Raw genomic sequence first — 16,545 nt, 5'->3', positions numbered from 1 at the left:
ATCTGTGGAGCGAGCTTGAAACTGCAGTGAAAATTGTGACTCTTCCTTCTGCAAAGGTTTCTGGCCAAACCTTCCTTACTGCCTACTTTTCTGTGGTGCCAGGCTCTGTGGGAAAAGCATGTACTTACATTGATATTGCAGCCACCCGGCTTTAAAGCAGCACAAGGATCAACTTTGCTGCAGCTCATGCCATCTCCCTCATAGCCAGGTTTGCAAACACAGCTACAAAGACAAGAGGAGGAGGGAGGCAGGCATTAAACATCATAGGACAGCTGTAAAGTGAAGCAATTGTTTTCCTCTATAACATGTTATTTATAGGCAGCTTAAAATTGATAACCTTGGATTCATGATGCAAATAGCGCAGGTGCATTCATTATGTTTTCTCCCCAAAATATTGACCAGGTTAATTAAGTCAAATCAGGGATCCATTCTCTATGTATGAGGTGGGGAGTGAAATGAATTCTGCACTGATGTGATCTTTGCAAAGGTGAGCTAACAGCTCTAAATTAATTATGAGCTGGGGTTGCTCTTTCTTTCATGACACAGAAGATAGCTCTCTCCCTGAAATGTATGCAAGACAATGAGCTCCCCTGCTTCCCTAGCTTATTCCCACAAGATTAGCCTATATTGGAGGGAATTTCTTAAGCGCTCAATTTACGCAGCATCCCCCATCCTGCTTTCTGTGGTGACTCGTTATGAATACACTGCAGCAAGAGGCAAACTTGCTGCGTGTGAAGGTGAGCATGAGGCAAGTGCAAGGCATCTGTAGTAGTAACAGAGTTTTGTGACCAGTCTTGTCATGACTGACTGGAGAGCCTGTGCTACAGTCTACAGTGTTATGGTATGCAAATCTTACTTGAGCTAACCAGAGTGAGCTATCTATCCCCAGGCTGCTTGAGAATTTCATTGTTTTTCAGCAAGGCTCAAACTCCTAATTCACTAAGGGATGGTTAGAAATAAGAGGTTCCTAAGAGCATTTGTAGGTGTTGGTAGGAGGGCAGTCTTCTGAACAACGGTCAGATCAGTATGCATCTATCTTACTGGTGTTAAAAGTAAGGTACAGGGTAGGGCATTGAGAACTCTTAATTACTATCTTGCAACTCAAGGTCAATGCGGTGCTTGTTTATGCTTGTTTGCTGCATAGCAGTATTTCAGTGGCTGATGTGTGCTGTTACAAGGCGCTGTTTTGATTAAGCAAATGGGAAAGAGTTGCAGCATAGTTAATATTAATTAGATGCAAGTTACTGACTTACCTCACTGCACCATCACTAAGCTGACAGTCTGCATGTGCATGGCAGAGCTGTAGGGAGGGCTCGCAGGGAACAATCTGCTTATCGCAGAGTTTCCCTGTGTATCCACTTCTGCATGACCCAGGAAGACAGATCCCATCGCTGTCTATTCTGCTATCGCACGTCCCATAAATGCAGAGGCATTCTACCAGACATAAATTACAGTGTGCAATTCCATAGTGGTAAAAGGCATCTATCTTTACACAGCATTTCTTATTAATTAGGTTCTCCTTTTTTTTCTAGAATCTAAACTTTTGTATTCTTAGTCTCAGTTTGTTGGAGGACTTACTGTTTATTTATCATATCCATGTCTCTTTAGGTGAGCTTTATGGGAAAGTATTTAAAAATCTACTGTATCTTTATAGTGCATTTAACTATCCATGAATGTCAAAGTACTTCAGAGAAGTAGGAGCAAAATACTACGTCTTAGGGTATTAAGACTGAAGTTATTTCATTGCACAACATCTGACATATTTTCAGTGATATGGAACTATATCATGATATAGTACCTAGTCCACAATCTTATAAATTGCACAGTGCTGGGCTAATAGTACACAGAGCAGCAGCACAGACCTACCAGCACTTTGTGCTGGGAGGCAGAGCAGTGTGCCCAAAGGACATAGTAGGTAAGCCACCTGCAATCCCAAGAAGTGCCAGTGGTGACTAGTTAAGCCAACGTGTCCTGCTTTGCCGGGACTGGAACTTAGGCAATACTACCTTTTCTTATGGAATTTCTCTCTTGTTTTTTTTTTGTCTCTGAACCTTCAAGTGAGCTATGTTTCATGAATGACAGGTTGTTTCATAGCAAAAAAGACTAGAAATTATTTTGTATCTATATTTGAAGTTGTACATTCTGTAGACTCTTCAATGTAATATGGTTTTACATAGCAGGATTTAACCTGTCAGTATATAGAAGATGTCTGCTAGAACTATAAGCTATTAAATTGAAATTATTCAGTAACGATAATTAGTAAGTAGCCCTAAACTCAATCTGTTTATAGATCTAGTTGTTCTTAGATTACATATACTTGTCATTGCAGGCAGAATCTGATCTGTTGCGGGCAATACCAGATGGGAACGGAATAGCAAAGGCTTTCTTTTCAGTTACTTATGTGAGGGAGACAGAAATGAAAAGAACAATAAATTAGTGTAAAGTAAGCTATGGCCCCTGCAGAAAGCCCAATTAAGTCAGTGAGAAGATTTACACTGACTCTGGGCTTAGATTTATCCCTTTGAAATAAGAAATAAAAGTACCCCAGAGACATCTCGCTCGTCCACCACAGAGACTGTTTAGAGAACAGTTAACTCCTACCTTAATGTTACCAACAGAAATAGCCTGTGCTCTTAGGCTGAGGAAGTAGGGCTGTACTTACCTTTGTTGCACTGAGGTCCATATTTGCCAGGGTCTGAGCAAAATTGACAGCGTGAGCCTTGAAATGCCTCAGCACAAACGCAGGTTCCATTTCCATCCAGGCCATCCATGCACTGTGATACAGAAGAAAGGTGATTTCTTAAAATAAATCTTTATCCTTCCTCCAGAGAAGAGACTATCTGCCTGTCTGTATAGTGACTGTGGTAGACTACTAGGAAGAACCTCAACTTTGACGAAAAAGGTGTTTCAAAGCAAAAACTTTCCTTCTGTTCATACTTTGCTGCTCTGTATTCTACCTTCCTTTGCAATTTTAAAGTGAAAATAGTGAGCTGGGACATCACCCTGTGCTGTGCAAAGTAAAAGCGTCAAAGTGGGTCACCCAGCCCCAGCCTTGCCTGCGTGCTGTGTGTTAGAACCACAGAAACCTGCAGTTTGGAGATCCAAGAGGACACAGATTCATTTTCTTTCTTCTGTATAATTGATCCCGAAATTCACAGCCACCACTGGGCATAAATGGAGGGTGCAGCTCCTGTGGAGCTCAGAATTCCTGTTGTGCAGAAGTGCTTCAGGGACTTTTGGGACACAGCCTGTCCCTGCCCCCATGGGAGTGCAGGGTGCTGCTGGATGCTCTGCTTACCTGTCCGTTTCCTGAGCAGGGTTTGGAGAAACCTCCTGGACACGGACGGCAGTCAGGGCCAAAGAAGCCTTTGCAGCATCTTGGTTCCTGTGAAATAAAGCAAATATCCTCTTTTCCAGTGCCTTAGTGCGGAGACAGCACACTAAAGACAACTCTCCATTGTGTTTTGGCCCTCTGGCAAAGGCCTGTGGGTAGCTGGCCCTTAAAAGGTCTGTGCTGAGCCAGAGCCACCTCTGCAATGGCCTGGGTCAAACCAGGAGGGCTGCTGGCAGCCCAGGAAGGGGATGCCCAGACCACCACATCCTTCCCTTGTTCTTATCAGACTCATTAATGTTAGAAATCCCTGTCCTGTCACCACTTAGGAACGTGCCTGCCTGTGTCTGCCTGCACTGCATGCACCTTCACCCTGCCAGCGGGAGCGTGGTGCAGTTTGCAGTCTCCTTTTTGTCTGAAATGAGGAACTCAAAGATATATTTTACCCCAGGGCGACCCTGTGAAAGCTAGGCGTGCTGCTTTGGTCTGCCTCCTTCCCCTCTGCACCAGTGTGGGATTAGCCACTCACAGCCCTAAATGTTTTCTTGGCTGCATCTTTTGTTTTATTCATGAATTGACTGCTTGATCCATTTACTTATCAAGAGCACAGAAAGTATTAGAAAAACCCCACATTTACATGTGTGATTCGAGGGAAAGAGGAATTAGCAAAAGGCTCCCAAAGCTCAGGGATTCATAGACTTTGCTGCTTGTTCCTTAATGGTCGTCGTGAAGTGCAGAAGCCTATTTAGAAGCCAGAAAGGTGGAAGTACTTCCCAGGGGCTAATGACTTCTGCAAGGACTGGGCTTGCCAAGCAGATGAAGTGGAGCACAGTTCTCTGGAGCATTTCCCATTCATTGTTACCCTGTACCATATGAAGTCCTGGGACAGGAGCAGCTGGGACCAGGGAGGACCAAGATGTCCTGTTCTTTTTGTGTGAAGCTGTATGGGACAACAACAGCACCTGGGCTTGGAGCTTTACGTGAAAACTCCTGCATTACAGGGTATGAGAGTGTTTCTGTCAGTAACGTGTGGCAGCTAAGAAACTCTCACTGGAATTTGGCTGTTTTGCTCTAAGTTTTACAGTAGCTCCTCTCAGCCCAGACCCCTGTGGAAAGGTATGGAAATTACGTGGACATCTCCAAAACACCTCTCCTCTCCAAAAATGAAAGTTCACAACACAAAAGACAATATTTTTGAAAACTTTTCTATACATTTCACCTTAAGGAACCATAACTCTATATGTTTATTGTTATATTGCAGGCTCTAGCACAGCCAGTTCGTTGAAAAGCTAGGCCTTCAATAATGCATCTCCATTTTAAGAAAGACTGGAACATGCACAAATTGGAAGCATTAGTATTTCAAAGCAACCTAGAGTTCTGTGATACAGTCTTATATCGCAACATCATTTAACTGGAGAACAGGAAGCACCTTACTATGGTGTTGTATTGCAAAAAGGTATTAAGCTATGTACTTTTTAACAATGCGTACTTTATTTTCATTATTACTGAACAGTGGCATTTAGGTTATTACTGAATATGGTGTATAGGACTAAATACCAGTCAATTTTTACAATGAGGCAATAAAATTCCTGTGGCAGCTAGGCTCGAGTTTTGTATGCAGAGAAACATGCAGCCAGATTTGCATCTCTCGGATGCAAAGCAAGTGGAAGATTTTCAATCCTTTCTAAAGCTACTTCTGCAGACAGTTACTTCTGGAAGGACGCTTAATCAAAAAGTAATTTTTAACAAATATAAGGTCTATTTTAAATGTATCCCTCCTCCATTTTTGGTTTACTAACTCTCAAAGCATAATTGCAGTAATTCTCATTCCTCACCTCTCCTGCCTAAGCCTATCCTAAACAGACCTTTTTTTTTTTACCTAAGAAAAAAGTCAGACCTTCTAGGAAGTCAACAAGGGATCTTGCAACAGCGAACAAAATAATGCTTAAATTACCTGATGATTCAATCATTGCCAAAAAGAGACTAAAGTACAGTCTATATCCGCATTTTTATGCAGTTTCCTGTATTCATGTCTGGTTCTTTTGCTCACTGCATTGGGAGAGTAGTAATTAACATGTGGGGACCCTTTCTCTCTCTGTGTTTTGTGCAGCTGGGGAATCTGTCAGGAAACACCCGTTAAGATGGGCTTTGAATCCTGTGGACAGGGAGCCAATTCACACAATAAACAACTCGCACAGACACCCTAGATGGAAGCAGTAAGAACAGTCATTTGAAAAGGCTTTATACCAACTACTGAGATGCATACTTATGGGTGATATACCCTGTAAGTTTTAAATACATGTGTTCTGTGTCTTTTAACTGTTACAGCACGGGCCTGGAACTGAACATCAGCACCAGGGCTATATCTGCTGGCTCTGATCTTTGCGGTGTTGTTCATTTCCAACTTCCCCTTTTTATCTTCTTTTTTCTTTCCTCCACTCCCTTCTTTTAAAGAACTAGAAGTTTCCTAAACAGAAGATAAACATGGCACGAATACATTGGCATCCTTTGCTCAATCCAGTATAATATATTAACTAATATTGTCTAAGGGTCTAGTGCAGTCTGCACACTTAACTTCTATGAGAATTTTTTATTTCTTCCTAGGAAGAATACAGATGAGTTGAGTCTCATATATAGACAGTGTGAACAGAAATTTTTCTTGTGTATAGGTAGTGAAAAGAAAAATATTCTTTGCTTCATGTCATAGATTTTGTACTCCACTATGATCCAGTGGCATATAGCTATCTTTATGCCTTCACCTTTTGGTAACCTTTCCCCACTAGCTAATTTATGACCATGTGGTGGTGACAGAGTGACAATTGCAGCACTGAGGAGATATAAACTCCAGTGGTAGTTTTAAAGGTGAGTTCTCGACAAGCTCAACATGTTCAGAGAGGTTGAGCCTTTCAGACCGTAGATACGGAGTTTGACAAATCCATGTTGCTCATGACGGCTAATGTCTTGTGCTTCAATCAAATCAGAATAAATCGTACAGCTGGCATCCAATGTATTACTTCACTGTCTGTCACAGTCATTGGACAAGTGACCATGAACCTGAATTACAGCATTTTCCCCATAGATTTATTACCAGAGCTGTGGGGAAAGAATCAGGTACTGGTTTGGATTTAGTAGTTTTTCATGTTGAACAACACTTAAAGGAATAAAGGACCAGACTTACAAAAGTGTTTGGGCATCAAATACTTGAGGTACCAATGCCACTACTATGTTCTAAAGGTCTGTGTGTTGGGTGTATTTTGGCAAATACATTTGGGCATTATAAAAGCTCTTTGATAAGCTGTGCAGTCGTGGCTGAAGCAGACTTAGGCTCTTACCTGTCTTCGTGTTTCTGCAAATCCCTGCAAGTGCCTCTTTTCTTCTTTAGAACTTAAAAATCTGGCTGATTGCTGTGGAAAACATTTCCCTCTGTGGGTGTTGTTCTCCCTGCTTGCTCCCTTTCTCCACCTGGGATGGTGTCAGCCATTGATGTCTACCTGCTCCCTCCTTTTCCTGAGGATGAGAGCCCTCTCTCTTCCCTCTGCCATGGCACAGGGTGGGGGCAGATAAAAGCATCTGCATTTCCACACAAGGTCAGATCTGCCCATTTTCAGCAGTAGAGTAAGATACTGTCTGCAGTGAGGTAACTAAAGCACAGACGCATACTCCTGTATGTCATCTGCAATGGGAGTGATGACCTCTGAGAGAGGTGGAGCAGGCAGCTGGAGACAGCTACTGCTTCAGTGCTCAGAGCACTTCTTGTCAGAGGTCATCAAAGCTGGCCACAGCCCACGCATCCAGCAGGTTCTGGGGACTTGTTGCCCCTCATGTGCTTTTTGTGACAATTCTGAGTAAGCACTGCTGTCGTTCAGTGAGGCTTGGGTACAGCTTTCAGCATTCGGGTATGGTTACACAGATGTGTGTGTGTAAGCAAAACGGTGTGTGCACCTGCCAGCTCCTGTAAGGTTTGTCTCTTTTAACTGGTACTGCAAGTAATATTTAGGAGGTGGCATTATTCCTGTTTTCTGAGAGTAATGAAGATGCAAAATGACAGGTAAGAGCAGCAATGCCATTACTCAGTTTTGGTGTTCTCCTTGGTAGCAGTGCTCTGCTTAAAGCCTTGGATATTAAATTATATTTTAAACTATGTGTGAAGTTTTCAAAGCTGACAAAAGTGCCTAACTTCAGTTTGGGGAATTATTTTTGTGACAGACACTGTTTGCTTTGTCTTGAAATAATTTTTCTCAGTGTTGCTTTAGGATTGATTGATGTCAGACATAGATTGTAGGTAGGCTCCTGGTAAGGAATTCAGATTATTGAAGTGTTCTGAGTGTTGATTGCTTTTTGTTTTGGAGATTGCTGCTCAGCCCTCTACCTGGTTTATGATTGTGTTGCACATATAACACTTTGTAGTTACTGTCAGAGGTAATAGTTCTTTACTGCCAGCTCTTGTGTTTCCTTCATTAAATTTCAATGCTGTCCAGCTCTGCTGGGAACCTCTTTCAGGGCTGTACTTCTGGACTGTTCTAAGTTAAAATAGTAAATGTTTTGCATTACTGCAACAGAACTGTTACTGGCCCGGATACATGCTTGAACACGGTCCAGTAACAGCTCCGTGGAGCCACGCTTACTGCAAACCAAAAGCTTGGTCTGATACTTTGTGTTCTTACCAGAAATAGTATCTGAATGCTACCAAGTGGAAAGGCCTGTTCTGTGTTACTAAACTGAATAAGCTATGTTGAAATCCACCCTTCAAGGTATGAAACCTTTGTAATTCCTAATTTGCACAAAACTGGAAGAAAACAGGGCTATGGGAAGCTGCGGCTTCTGAAAATAACATATTTCTAGTGTATTAATATCAAAATCAATTATTATGTTAAAATTTTAATTTGCTTGCTCCTTCCCGTGCACATTAAGTAGAAATGGAAGTACTGATCCAGAGTAGTTTCCCTGGGAACTTGGCATTGCTTACCAGGTACCTGTATTCACAGATGAGATTCAGGAACTGAAAGAAAAAGTTTGACTAGAGGGGCAATGTATTTAAAAGGGCTACTGCAAGAATTAGATGCATTAGAGTGGCATAGGATGTGCTTGCAAATTATTTGTATCCATGCAGTACTGCTAGCTGGGTGGCTGTATGTCACTGATATATTAATTTCAAAAAAATATCCCCTTTTTTTACGGACATCAGAGAAAGTAGTAAAGAGGAAGCTAGAGTGCCTTGTATGGAGCAGTTAATTGCTATTGATTTGTGGTGATTCTCTTACCATTGCAACTTGACTTCTTGTCTCATCACACCGATGTGGTAGAATTGGAATGATTGTGGGTGGGATAAGAACTCCTGCAAGGGTATGAATGCGACCATTTTTTGCAACAATATCTGTTTCTTCCATTTCTTCTCCACTCACCAAGACTTGTCCCTATGAAGCAATAAATTATTATTAATAATAAAATTGCCATAGCTTCTTAATTTTGGATAATTCATTTCAAGAATTTCTAGTCATACTTTTTAAAAGTTGGCTATCTATTTTTTATTACACTTGTTTTGTGCAAGAAGCACACATGTTGTACATTTTTGTGGATATTGCTCTACAACAGTGGTATCTAAAGTTTTCCTCTTGATCTGCATCGTTAGCCTGTGGAACTGGTGATAAAAGACTGGACAAAATGAGAAGACTACTGATGACTTCAGGCACTGATTTCTGTGGGCATAATCATGCTTTGGTCCTCTCTCTGGCAAAGGTGGGGGAAGCAAGAGAAAATCTGGGATCTGTCTAAATTCACAGGAGGAAAAAAAGAAAAAAAATTTTTCTGCATTTAGTTCTGCAACTGCTCTGCCTTTACAAATATTTTCATAGGTGCATCTCTTCTCCAGAACAGAAGGGAGTTAACATAACAGATGAGTTTGCTTTCACAAAAGTACTGACAAATTAACACCTTTAAATGTGTTCGCTAGGTTCATCAGAATCAGAGACTGCAATATGAAAGAAAATAAATAATTATCTATGTGTGCACTGTGTTTATAATAACAGAAATATATAACAGAAGGATTGAAAACATTTTACATTGGGGTGTTTTTTTTGTTTGTTTTTTTTTTTTAAACTAGGCAGAGCATAGATGAGGATCATTCCTGGACTGAGGCTATTAAGAAAAAAGAAACTGCAGGCTGTCCTTATATACCAATCACTTGTTCTTGTCCTTTATAATACTAATTTCTAACAGTGGGTAGGAATGGCAAGTTGAAAATTTCTGCCTCATTATAGCAAGCAATTCCTCTGGTAATGTACCCACTCCTTTTTTGCTCCCCCTGCCTGCAAACAGCTGTTTGGATCAGGGAGAGCTGTTTACAGGTGAAAGCCGCCTTTGACTTACAGTGCTGGTCCTGTTAAAGTAAATGAACTGCTTCGCCATGCTTCTGATGTGCTCTATCGAGATGAGGCTGGCAATATCTAGCTGAAATGAATATAAATCAATTGAAAGAACTGTAATATCATTATACTTTTCAAATCCAGATGGATTTCACAAACAAGACTGCCTTTCTTTTTAGGATGAGCCAATGACCCTATTCGCTAAGTGGGCAGCCTCGCATTGACTAACCTGCCTGTGTACCAAAGTCAGATGATTAAATTTTTACTGAGCTTCCTGGTTGTTGCATGTGAAGAGCTTGTTGCCAAAAAGAATATTAATTTTTCTCCTAATTATAGCACTCAATCTAAGTAAAGTTATCACCTCTCCCTGAAAATAGCCCTGTTTGCATCCTTAGACCATTATAGGAACGGCAGTGCTGATATCCCATGAAGGGACACGTGGATCTCATGCCTCTGCTCCCTGTGACACTGCTCTGTGCTGGGGGTGACCTCCGCCTTGGATGTTCTGAGCAGGCCCTTTTGCTAAGGATGCGAAGGCTTCCTTCCTTCCCCACAGCAGGGGCTGGGGTGGCGATGAGCTTGAGTCTCCTCTAGCCTTAGTAGCAGCTGGTGTTGCTGGGTTCTGCTCTTTGTTTCCAGCAGAAAAAGGAGGGAAGAACAGGGGGCTTACTTAGAGGATGACAAAATCACCTCTCTCTGATAAAAAGAAGACTAATCTTAGTAGAATAGGGTTAGAGAGCGCTTGATTTTGATAGCAAAAAGCACTTTTCCTACTACTCATTCCTGCAGCCCTGCCAAACTGACAGTACCCCCTGACAGTGGTTCTTGTTCCACAGCAGTCTATGGCAGTGGGTCTCATGTTCAGGGTGACTGTATATATAATTCCCCCACCCACCCCTCCCTTGGGCTAAGTCCCCATCACCAAAACGTATATTTTAAAGTGAATAGTTAATTGCATGTAACAAAGTAGTGTGACACCATGCACTTTTATTTTGCCATGATTCAAGGGCTACCCAGTGCCTCTTAGCAAGGTTTTATTTTGATTAGTGACACTGAGGTGAAAGGTTCGTGTTCTCTGTTAGTGACCTTTACGTGACTACACTTAGTAAGGGCAGAGGCAAATTTGTCCTTTGCATTCTTGTGCAGCACAGGGTGGTGGTTGTTCTTGGAAAACCTCTGCCTTCAGAGTAGCAAAAGATTTGCAAATGCTCTGACACTCTAGGTCAGGAAAGCAGCCATGTTTACCTCAGTGTTGGAGACAATGTGGTATCGGACCAGCTCCAGCAACTTCCATGAACCCTGCCAGAGCAGAAGAGAGGCCGTTTTAGCTCCAAATGAGTCACATAAACCCAACCTGGCCTGCTGAAAGGACATGGGGATGAGAATGGCATCACCGGCTGGTGCACCAGAAACATCTGGGTCAGTGGTGGTGCTCAGCTTGTGGCATGCACCCTGCAAATCTGTGTCCTCACCCCTACATCACTTTATTTCAGCACGGGCCTTTTATAACTTGTGTGTGTGTGTTGGGAGAGGCAGGAGGCATCCAGGGTACAGGATGCCAACATGTGTCTCCTGGGACCTCACCAGCAGTGTGTCCCAGCCAGCGGGGCCCCTGCAGCATCTGCTCCCCTTGGCTGTTCCCACCAAGGGTGACACCTTCCAGGAGAGGATTTGGGGCTTGGCTATGTGGCTGTCCAGGCTGTGTATGGTCTGGTCCCACCAAGGGTGACACCTTCCAGGAGAGGGTTTGGTGCTTTGCCATGGGGCTGTCCAGGCTGTGTGGTCTGGCTAAGAGCAGGGGAGTGGGGGCCTGGTGTGGAGGATTGTCATTGCTTTATACAATGGGAGACCCAAAATCCTGTTCCTTTCTAGGTGTCATCTTAATCTTTAACTGTTAGAGATGGCTTAAACCTCAATCGCAGGAACTTAGCTTAGACGAACACTGGAAAATATGTGTATACACCTGCTATATATCTACATATATATCTACTATCTGAGAAGGATACACATTATAGAAAGACTATACCTCTGCAGAAAGCAGGTAATCCAGAGCCTCAGCTTTCATGTTACTCAAAGCCTCATTACTTGGAACAAAGACTGTGTAAGGCCTGTTGTCCTGCTGTAAATCCATTCCCAGGCCAGTTTTCTGTTTTGGTGTAAGAATAAAAGTGAAATTACATATTAGTATTGAAGAAATCTGAAAGCAGCCTTATGGAATTGTTTTTCTGGATCTTTACCTCTATCAAAGATGTAAACTGGCTGTATCTTCCATTATCTTGAAGTACTGACATTATGGTTTCCTGAAATAAGATGGAAGTAAAATTTATTTTAGTTGGGAACATGGAATAAATACCAATTCTCGTAAGACATTTTTTTTAATTACTGTATGAGTTTCAGTTATTACAGATTCTATGCATTTGGTCTTCCTTATTGTTTGGGTGGCTGGTGGTGCTTGGAAGTGGCTGTGATGGTAGTGCTCTTGTCCTGGTGCTATGCTGGCTTATAGGTAAACTTCATCATTGTCCTGAAACACTGTGTAGTCATAGAACATACAGTGTGTGTAATGAGGAATGGGTTGTTTTCTCTTCGTTCCCAATGAGCAAGGGCAGAGAAACAGAATATTTGAAAGAACACCATACAAAGAACTGAACTCTTAAGAAAATAAACTAAGCAGGGCACCAAAAAACCCAAAGCACCTGAAATTACCAGTATTTATAATTTTAGCCTTTTAAGGGGAAGGATTGTTGCTTTGAATACAGGTCTTGCCTGATAATACTTGTCCAGATGTCCCTCCTTTTAGTATGTTGTTGTGGAATTCAGTGAGATGCACTGATCATTACTGCCAGTTTCCCAAGGAACCACCCAGAGGCAGCGAGTACAACCAAATCCTCCATGGACCAGCCTGGCAGAAGAGCGATCGTCTTTGCTGTGGGAACTGTCATTACCTTTCACTTTGAATGTTGCTTCTCTGAATTGACGTACAATGGCTTGGTAGACTTTGAAAGTCTACCTGCTGTTAGTCGTTCTTTGCATTCAATTAATGCGAAACTATTTTTTTTAAAAGTCTGACATTGCATGTGTATAGCTTATGGCTCACCTCTTTTCTGCTTTCAAATGTTGGTTCCACGTTGTCCATGGATTTGTCAATAATGTGCAAAATCCCATTGGAAGCAATAATATTTCCCTGCAAAAGTTTTCCTTTCCTCCTTCCTCCTTGGATTCTAATTCTTAATTGATTATCCTGAAAGAAGCCAGGCAATGCATTGTGAGCTCTTTATTATGGTATGGCGATAGAGGGAGTATGCATGTTGAAAGTCTAACACCTCCTTCCATGGCCAGCACCTGGGCTGTTTAGGTCTGGGGAGGCTAAAGGTTGTGGTTGCTTCCAATGTTTATCAAGGAAATGGTAAAAATTCCTTTGACTTTGGATCAGGACCATGTTATTTTGTTCCAGGACAGCAAAGTTCAGAGGAGAAGCAGGGACAGGCCCTGTGGGGAGAACAGAGTACCTGAAAGGGCTCTGATGACTGCTAGTAATAAAAGTCAGCTAGGAAATGATTTAAAATGTGATTGTACTCAAATGGCCAACTCCTGTAATCTTATGGGACTACAACCCATTTCCTTATATTATATCTATATTTAAAACAACAAAATGTTGCTGATCCTGCACTGTACTGAAGCCTGCAGGAAGCTAACAGGCCTCAGACAGCAATGATATTTTCCTGTTACACATGGAGCGCGTACTCATTAAAGAAATAAAAATAGATCTCCCAGATGCCACTGTTCTACTGCAAAACATGAGAAGTACTTGATTTCAGCCTTCACATAGGTCTGAGTCTTTAAGAGACATTTAGTGGACCAAGAACAGTAATTCTAGATTACAAAATCTAGTATATCAGCTGTAGAGAACAAATGTTTTAAACTGTGGGATCAGACTGCCCCGATGTTTATTGACATCAAATAAACTGGCTAGTGATGAAATTCATATTTTTCATGATAAATTGCCAATTGCATTTTATTTATGCTGAAGAAACCTATTTGCTGCATCATTCGAAGGATGCTGATGCTCTGTGAGAGGTGGGACCTGCAGTGCAGTCAGTGCTCGCTCTGTGAGCGGTACACACAAGTTTCCAGCATAAGCTCTGGGCTTTTCCCTCCCCACACCCCTGTTAATTCACCTAGACTCTCTTAATGGCCACCCCTCCCCAGCTCTGTTAGTCGTGCTTGCAGATTTAAGATGAGTTAATTTCAGCAAACATTTTAAGAGCAGTCTGTGTTAGACCACTCAGTGGTGATGCATATCTAAAGGTAATTTTTGTTTTCACTGATTTTAGTGAGAACTTTGATGCTGGTGAGGTTTCAAGTTTCAGTTGAACTTCTCGTAACACTTGACTACAGCTGTGGGTTTTCATAATCCAGCAGCTCTCCGCAACCTGATGTCTTGCTGCAGAAAGACCTTTCACACCTTGTTGAGTGACTAGAGAGTGGTATTCTTGCTGAGGTGGGCTGGAAGACCTCTTACCTTTTCTCCCTTTGATATCTCTGCTGACTTGCCCGTCAAGGTATATATTACATCAGTGTTATTCAAGGTACTGGTATTCAGTTGACCAGCAATTACATGGAGTTTCACAAAGTACTGTGCTTTCTGTTTATTATTCAGAAGATCCTTTATCTAGAAGAGCAGAACAACAGAGATTTATTTCAATGCAGGCCTCATCTAAAAAAAAATTAAATCTCATAATCTCATGGTGAATGCTTTTTTCCCGCTCTAGCTGTTAAATTCTGAAATTACATATTTTCCTCTGAAGTGGGGTGATAGGGTCTGAACCAAGTGGAGGCCTCTCTTGGCTTCAGTTCAGGTTAGATTATACCCTTATGTCCCTGTGTGAGAAATAGGTGCCTCCAGAGTTGTCCTGGCTTCAGTGACTGCTTACATACCAGCCCCCCCCCCCCCCCCCCCCCTTAAAAAAACTAAACCCATTGCTTTTTTTATCACCCTTATGTAAAAGGTGACCTGTTGGCTTCCCTGCTGAAAATTCAGATCTTAGTTCGGTCCTTGTCTCAACCAAGTGAAAAACCCTTGAGTATATCCATGTAACTCAATCCAAAACTTACTTTGAAGCATGACTCTGTTCTACCCTGACTCACAAAATTATTTTGCTTTTCTTTCAAGTAGGAAAAAGACAGTCTCTGGCCCCTAGATTTAAGTGTATCCAGAAACACGCTACAGCAAAGAGTTCTTCTGAATCTGCTGAATCAAAACACTTTTAACAGAGATGACATTTCTGAAGGAGCTAAACCCCCATCAATGTAAAACCCATTCTATTGTTTACTTACATTTGTACCTTTCAGTCCCTTATTTGTCGGTACAAGTACAGTAAATGGTCCCAGGGTACTCAGTGGCCATTCGTAGATATTTTCTTATAAGAAGAGGGGAGCAAAAAAAAGTTTAAATGCCTATCGAAAAGCTCATTGGAGAAAGGCATTGTGTGAGAGATATGGAAGGACAGACTAAGCAAGAATACTATCTGTGATTATTAAATGTTAATTTAAGATTCTAAAGTCCAGGTCATTAAAAGATGAGAGGCAGATGGGAGGTGAAATCCAGGTGCTGCTGCATATTTGGCACAGTGAGGCAAAATGTTCAGAATGCTCCTGGCAGCCCGGATTCTGTTGGTATGCAGACCAGGGCGATGGACATGAAACCAATATTTCTTTGGAGATGTGTCTTTATGGGAAGATGGCCTTCTGCTTTAAATCAGTTTGGTCTTCATGGGGTGAGGGATATGCTGTTGGAAACCTGCTGGTAGTGCAAATACCAGTGAACACATAGCTGGTAGTAAAAACTGATGCACTGAAGGTTAATTAAAGTTCATTTGCTACCCAGATGGTATTTCTATTTCCAAGATAGCAGTATGAGACCACTGACTCTGCAGCTGAAGGCATTAGATATTTCTAATATTCAGCTCTTTTTCCAGAGGTTTAAAATAAGAGCTGAAAAAATCTTTACAGTCATTATAGGTATGTTGCACCAAAGAATATATCTCAAAATTAATAATGCTGTCTTACAATACAATGTGGACTATTCTGCTGTATATTCTTGGCTTTTGAAAGACATTAACACAAAGTGAATGTACTGTAAGATAACCTGTGTGGTTAATGTGTCTTTGTAGCTTCTGGCTAGTAAATCAAATGGCATATTTATGTCCAAAACTTAATGAAAAACATTAAGTCTGGATTGTGTTAAGAAATGGTGGTGTTCAGCAAGTCAGGCACTTTTCAGATACATAAGGAGAAATACACAGAAAAATTGCAATTGAGCTCTCAGTGCTGAGGCAATGGATTTTGGTCTTCAGTGCTGAATGTGATGGACACTGCCAGATTTTGTCCTTGGCTCCTTTCTGGTCAGGAATTCAGGATCTTTGTTTTAATTTCTGGACTTAATGAAAAGTACCAAGCAAATTACATTAATCAGGAGAAAATTTTTCATATTTACAAATTTAACTCAAAGATCCAGCTGGATTCTAACAGTGTGTGTTCATAGCTCAAATCTGTGGCCATGCAACAGAAGGTGACGAAGACAGTTATGCTATTCTCTTCACAAGGCGGTTGCAATAATTGTGAAAGGCTGGAAGCTGTGGGCCCTTAACAGGGGCTCCATCTGATGTCTGAAGAGAGTTTGGAAATGTGGAGACCACCCAGCTATGGCTGAGGCTATGGCTGAAGTGTTCTGGTGGGGTGTTCTGAGGGTGATGGAGACCATGAAAGGGTTCAGTCTCTGCCCCTTGCCTCTCTCCTCTTTGCTGGTGAAAGCAATGCCACTGCTGATGGCTGGGGTCTAGGGGAGAGACT

The 16,545-nt window shown here is 41.8% G+C and overlaps 1 protein-coding gene across 3 annotated transcripts in view; it reads right to left on the bottom strand.

The window, feature by feature from the left end:
* The window catches only part of STAB2 (stabilin 2), an 88,605-nt gene that overhangs the window by 49,424 nt on the left and 22,636 nt on the right, over positions 1-16,545 (bottom strand). For all 3 annotated transcript variants that reach the window (XM_027799422.2, XM_055710592.1, XM_027799423.2), the window contains 12 exons: positions 15,031-15,113; positions 14,216-14,365; positions 12,791-12,934; positions 11,931-11,993; positions 11,720-11,839; positions 10,939-10,992; positions 9,698-9,778; positions 8,593-8,745; positions 3,299-3,385; positions 2,663-2,774; positions 1,254-1,434; positions 129-222 (listed from right to left, as the gene is read on the bottom strand). In XM_027799422.2, the coding sequence (XP_027655223.2) occupies positions 129-222; positions 1,254-1,434; positions 2,663-2,774; positions 3,299-3,385; positions 8,593-8,745; positions 9,698-9,778; positions 10,939-10,992; positions 11,720-11,839; positions 11,931-11,993; positions 12,791-12,934; positions 14,216-14,365; positions 15,031-15,113 (1,322 nt within the window). The remainder of the gene's footprint in view (positions 1-128; positions 223-1,253; positions 1,435-2,662; positions 2,775-3,298; positions 3,386-8,592; positions 8,746-9,697; positions 9,779-10,938; positions 10,993-11,719; positions 11,840-11,930; positions 11,994-12,790; positions 12,935-14,215; positions 14,366-15,030; positions 15,114-16,545) is intronic.

This window comes from Falco cherrug, chromosome 5 (genome assembly GCF_023634085.1).
Source record: "Falco cherrug isolate bFalChe1 chromosome 5, bFalChe1.pri, whole genome shotgun sequence".
Lineage (NCBI taxonomy): Eukaryota > Metazoa > Chordata > Aves > Falconiformes > Falconidae > Falco > Falco cherrug.
The sequence above is the reverse complement of the archived record's forward strand: the minus strand, read 5'-3'. Positions and strand labels throughout refer to the sequence as shown.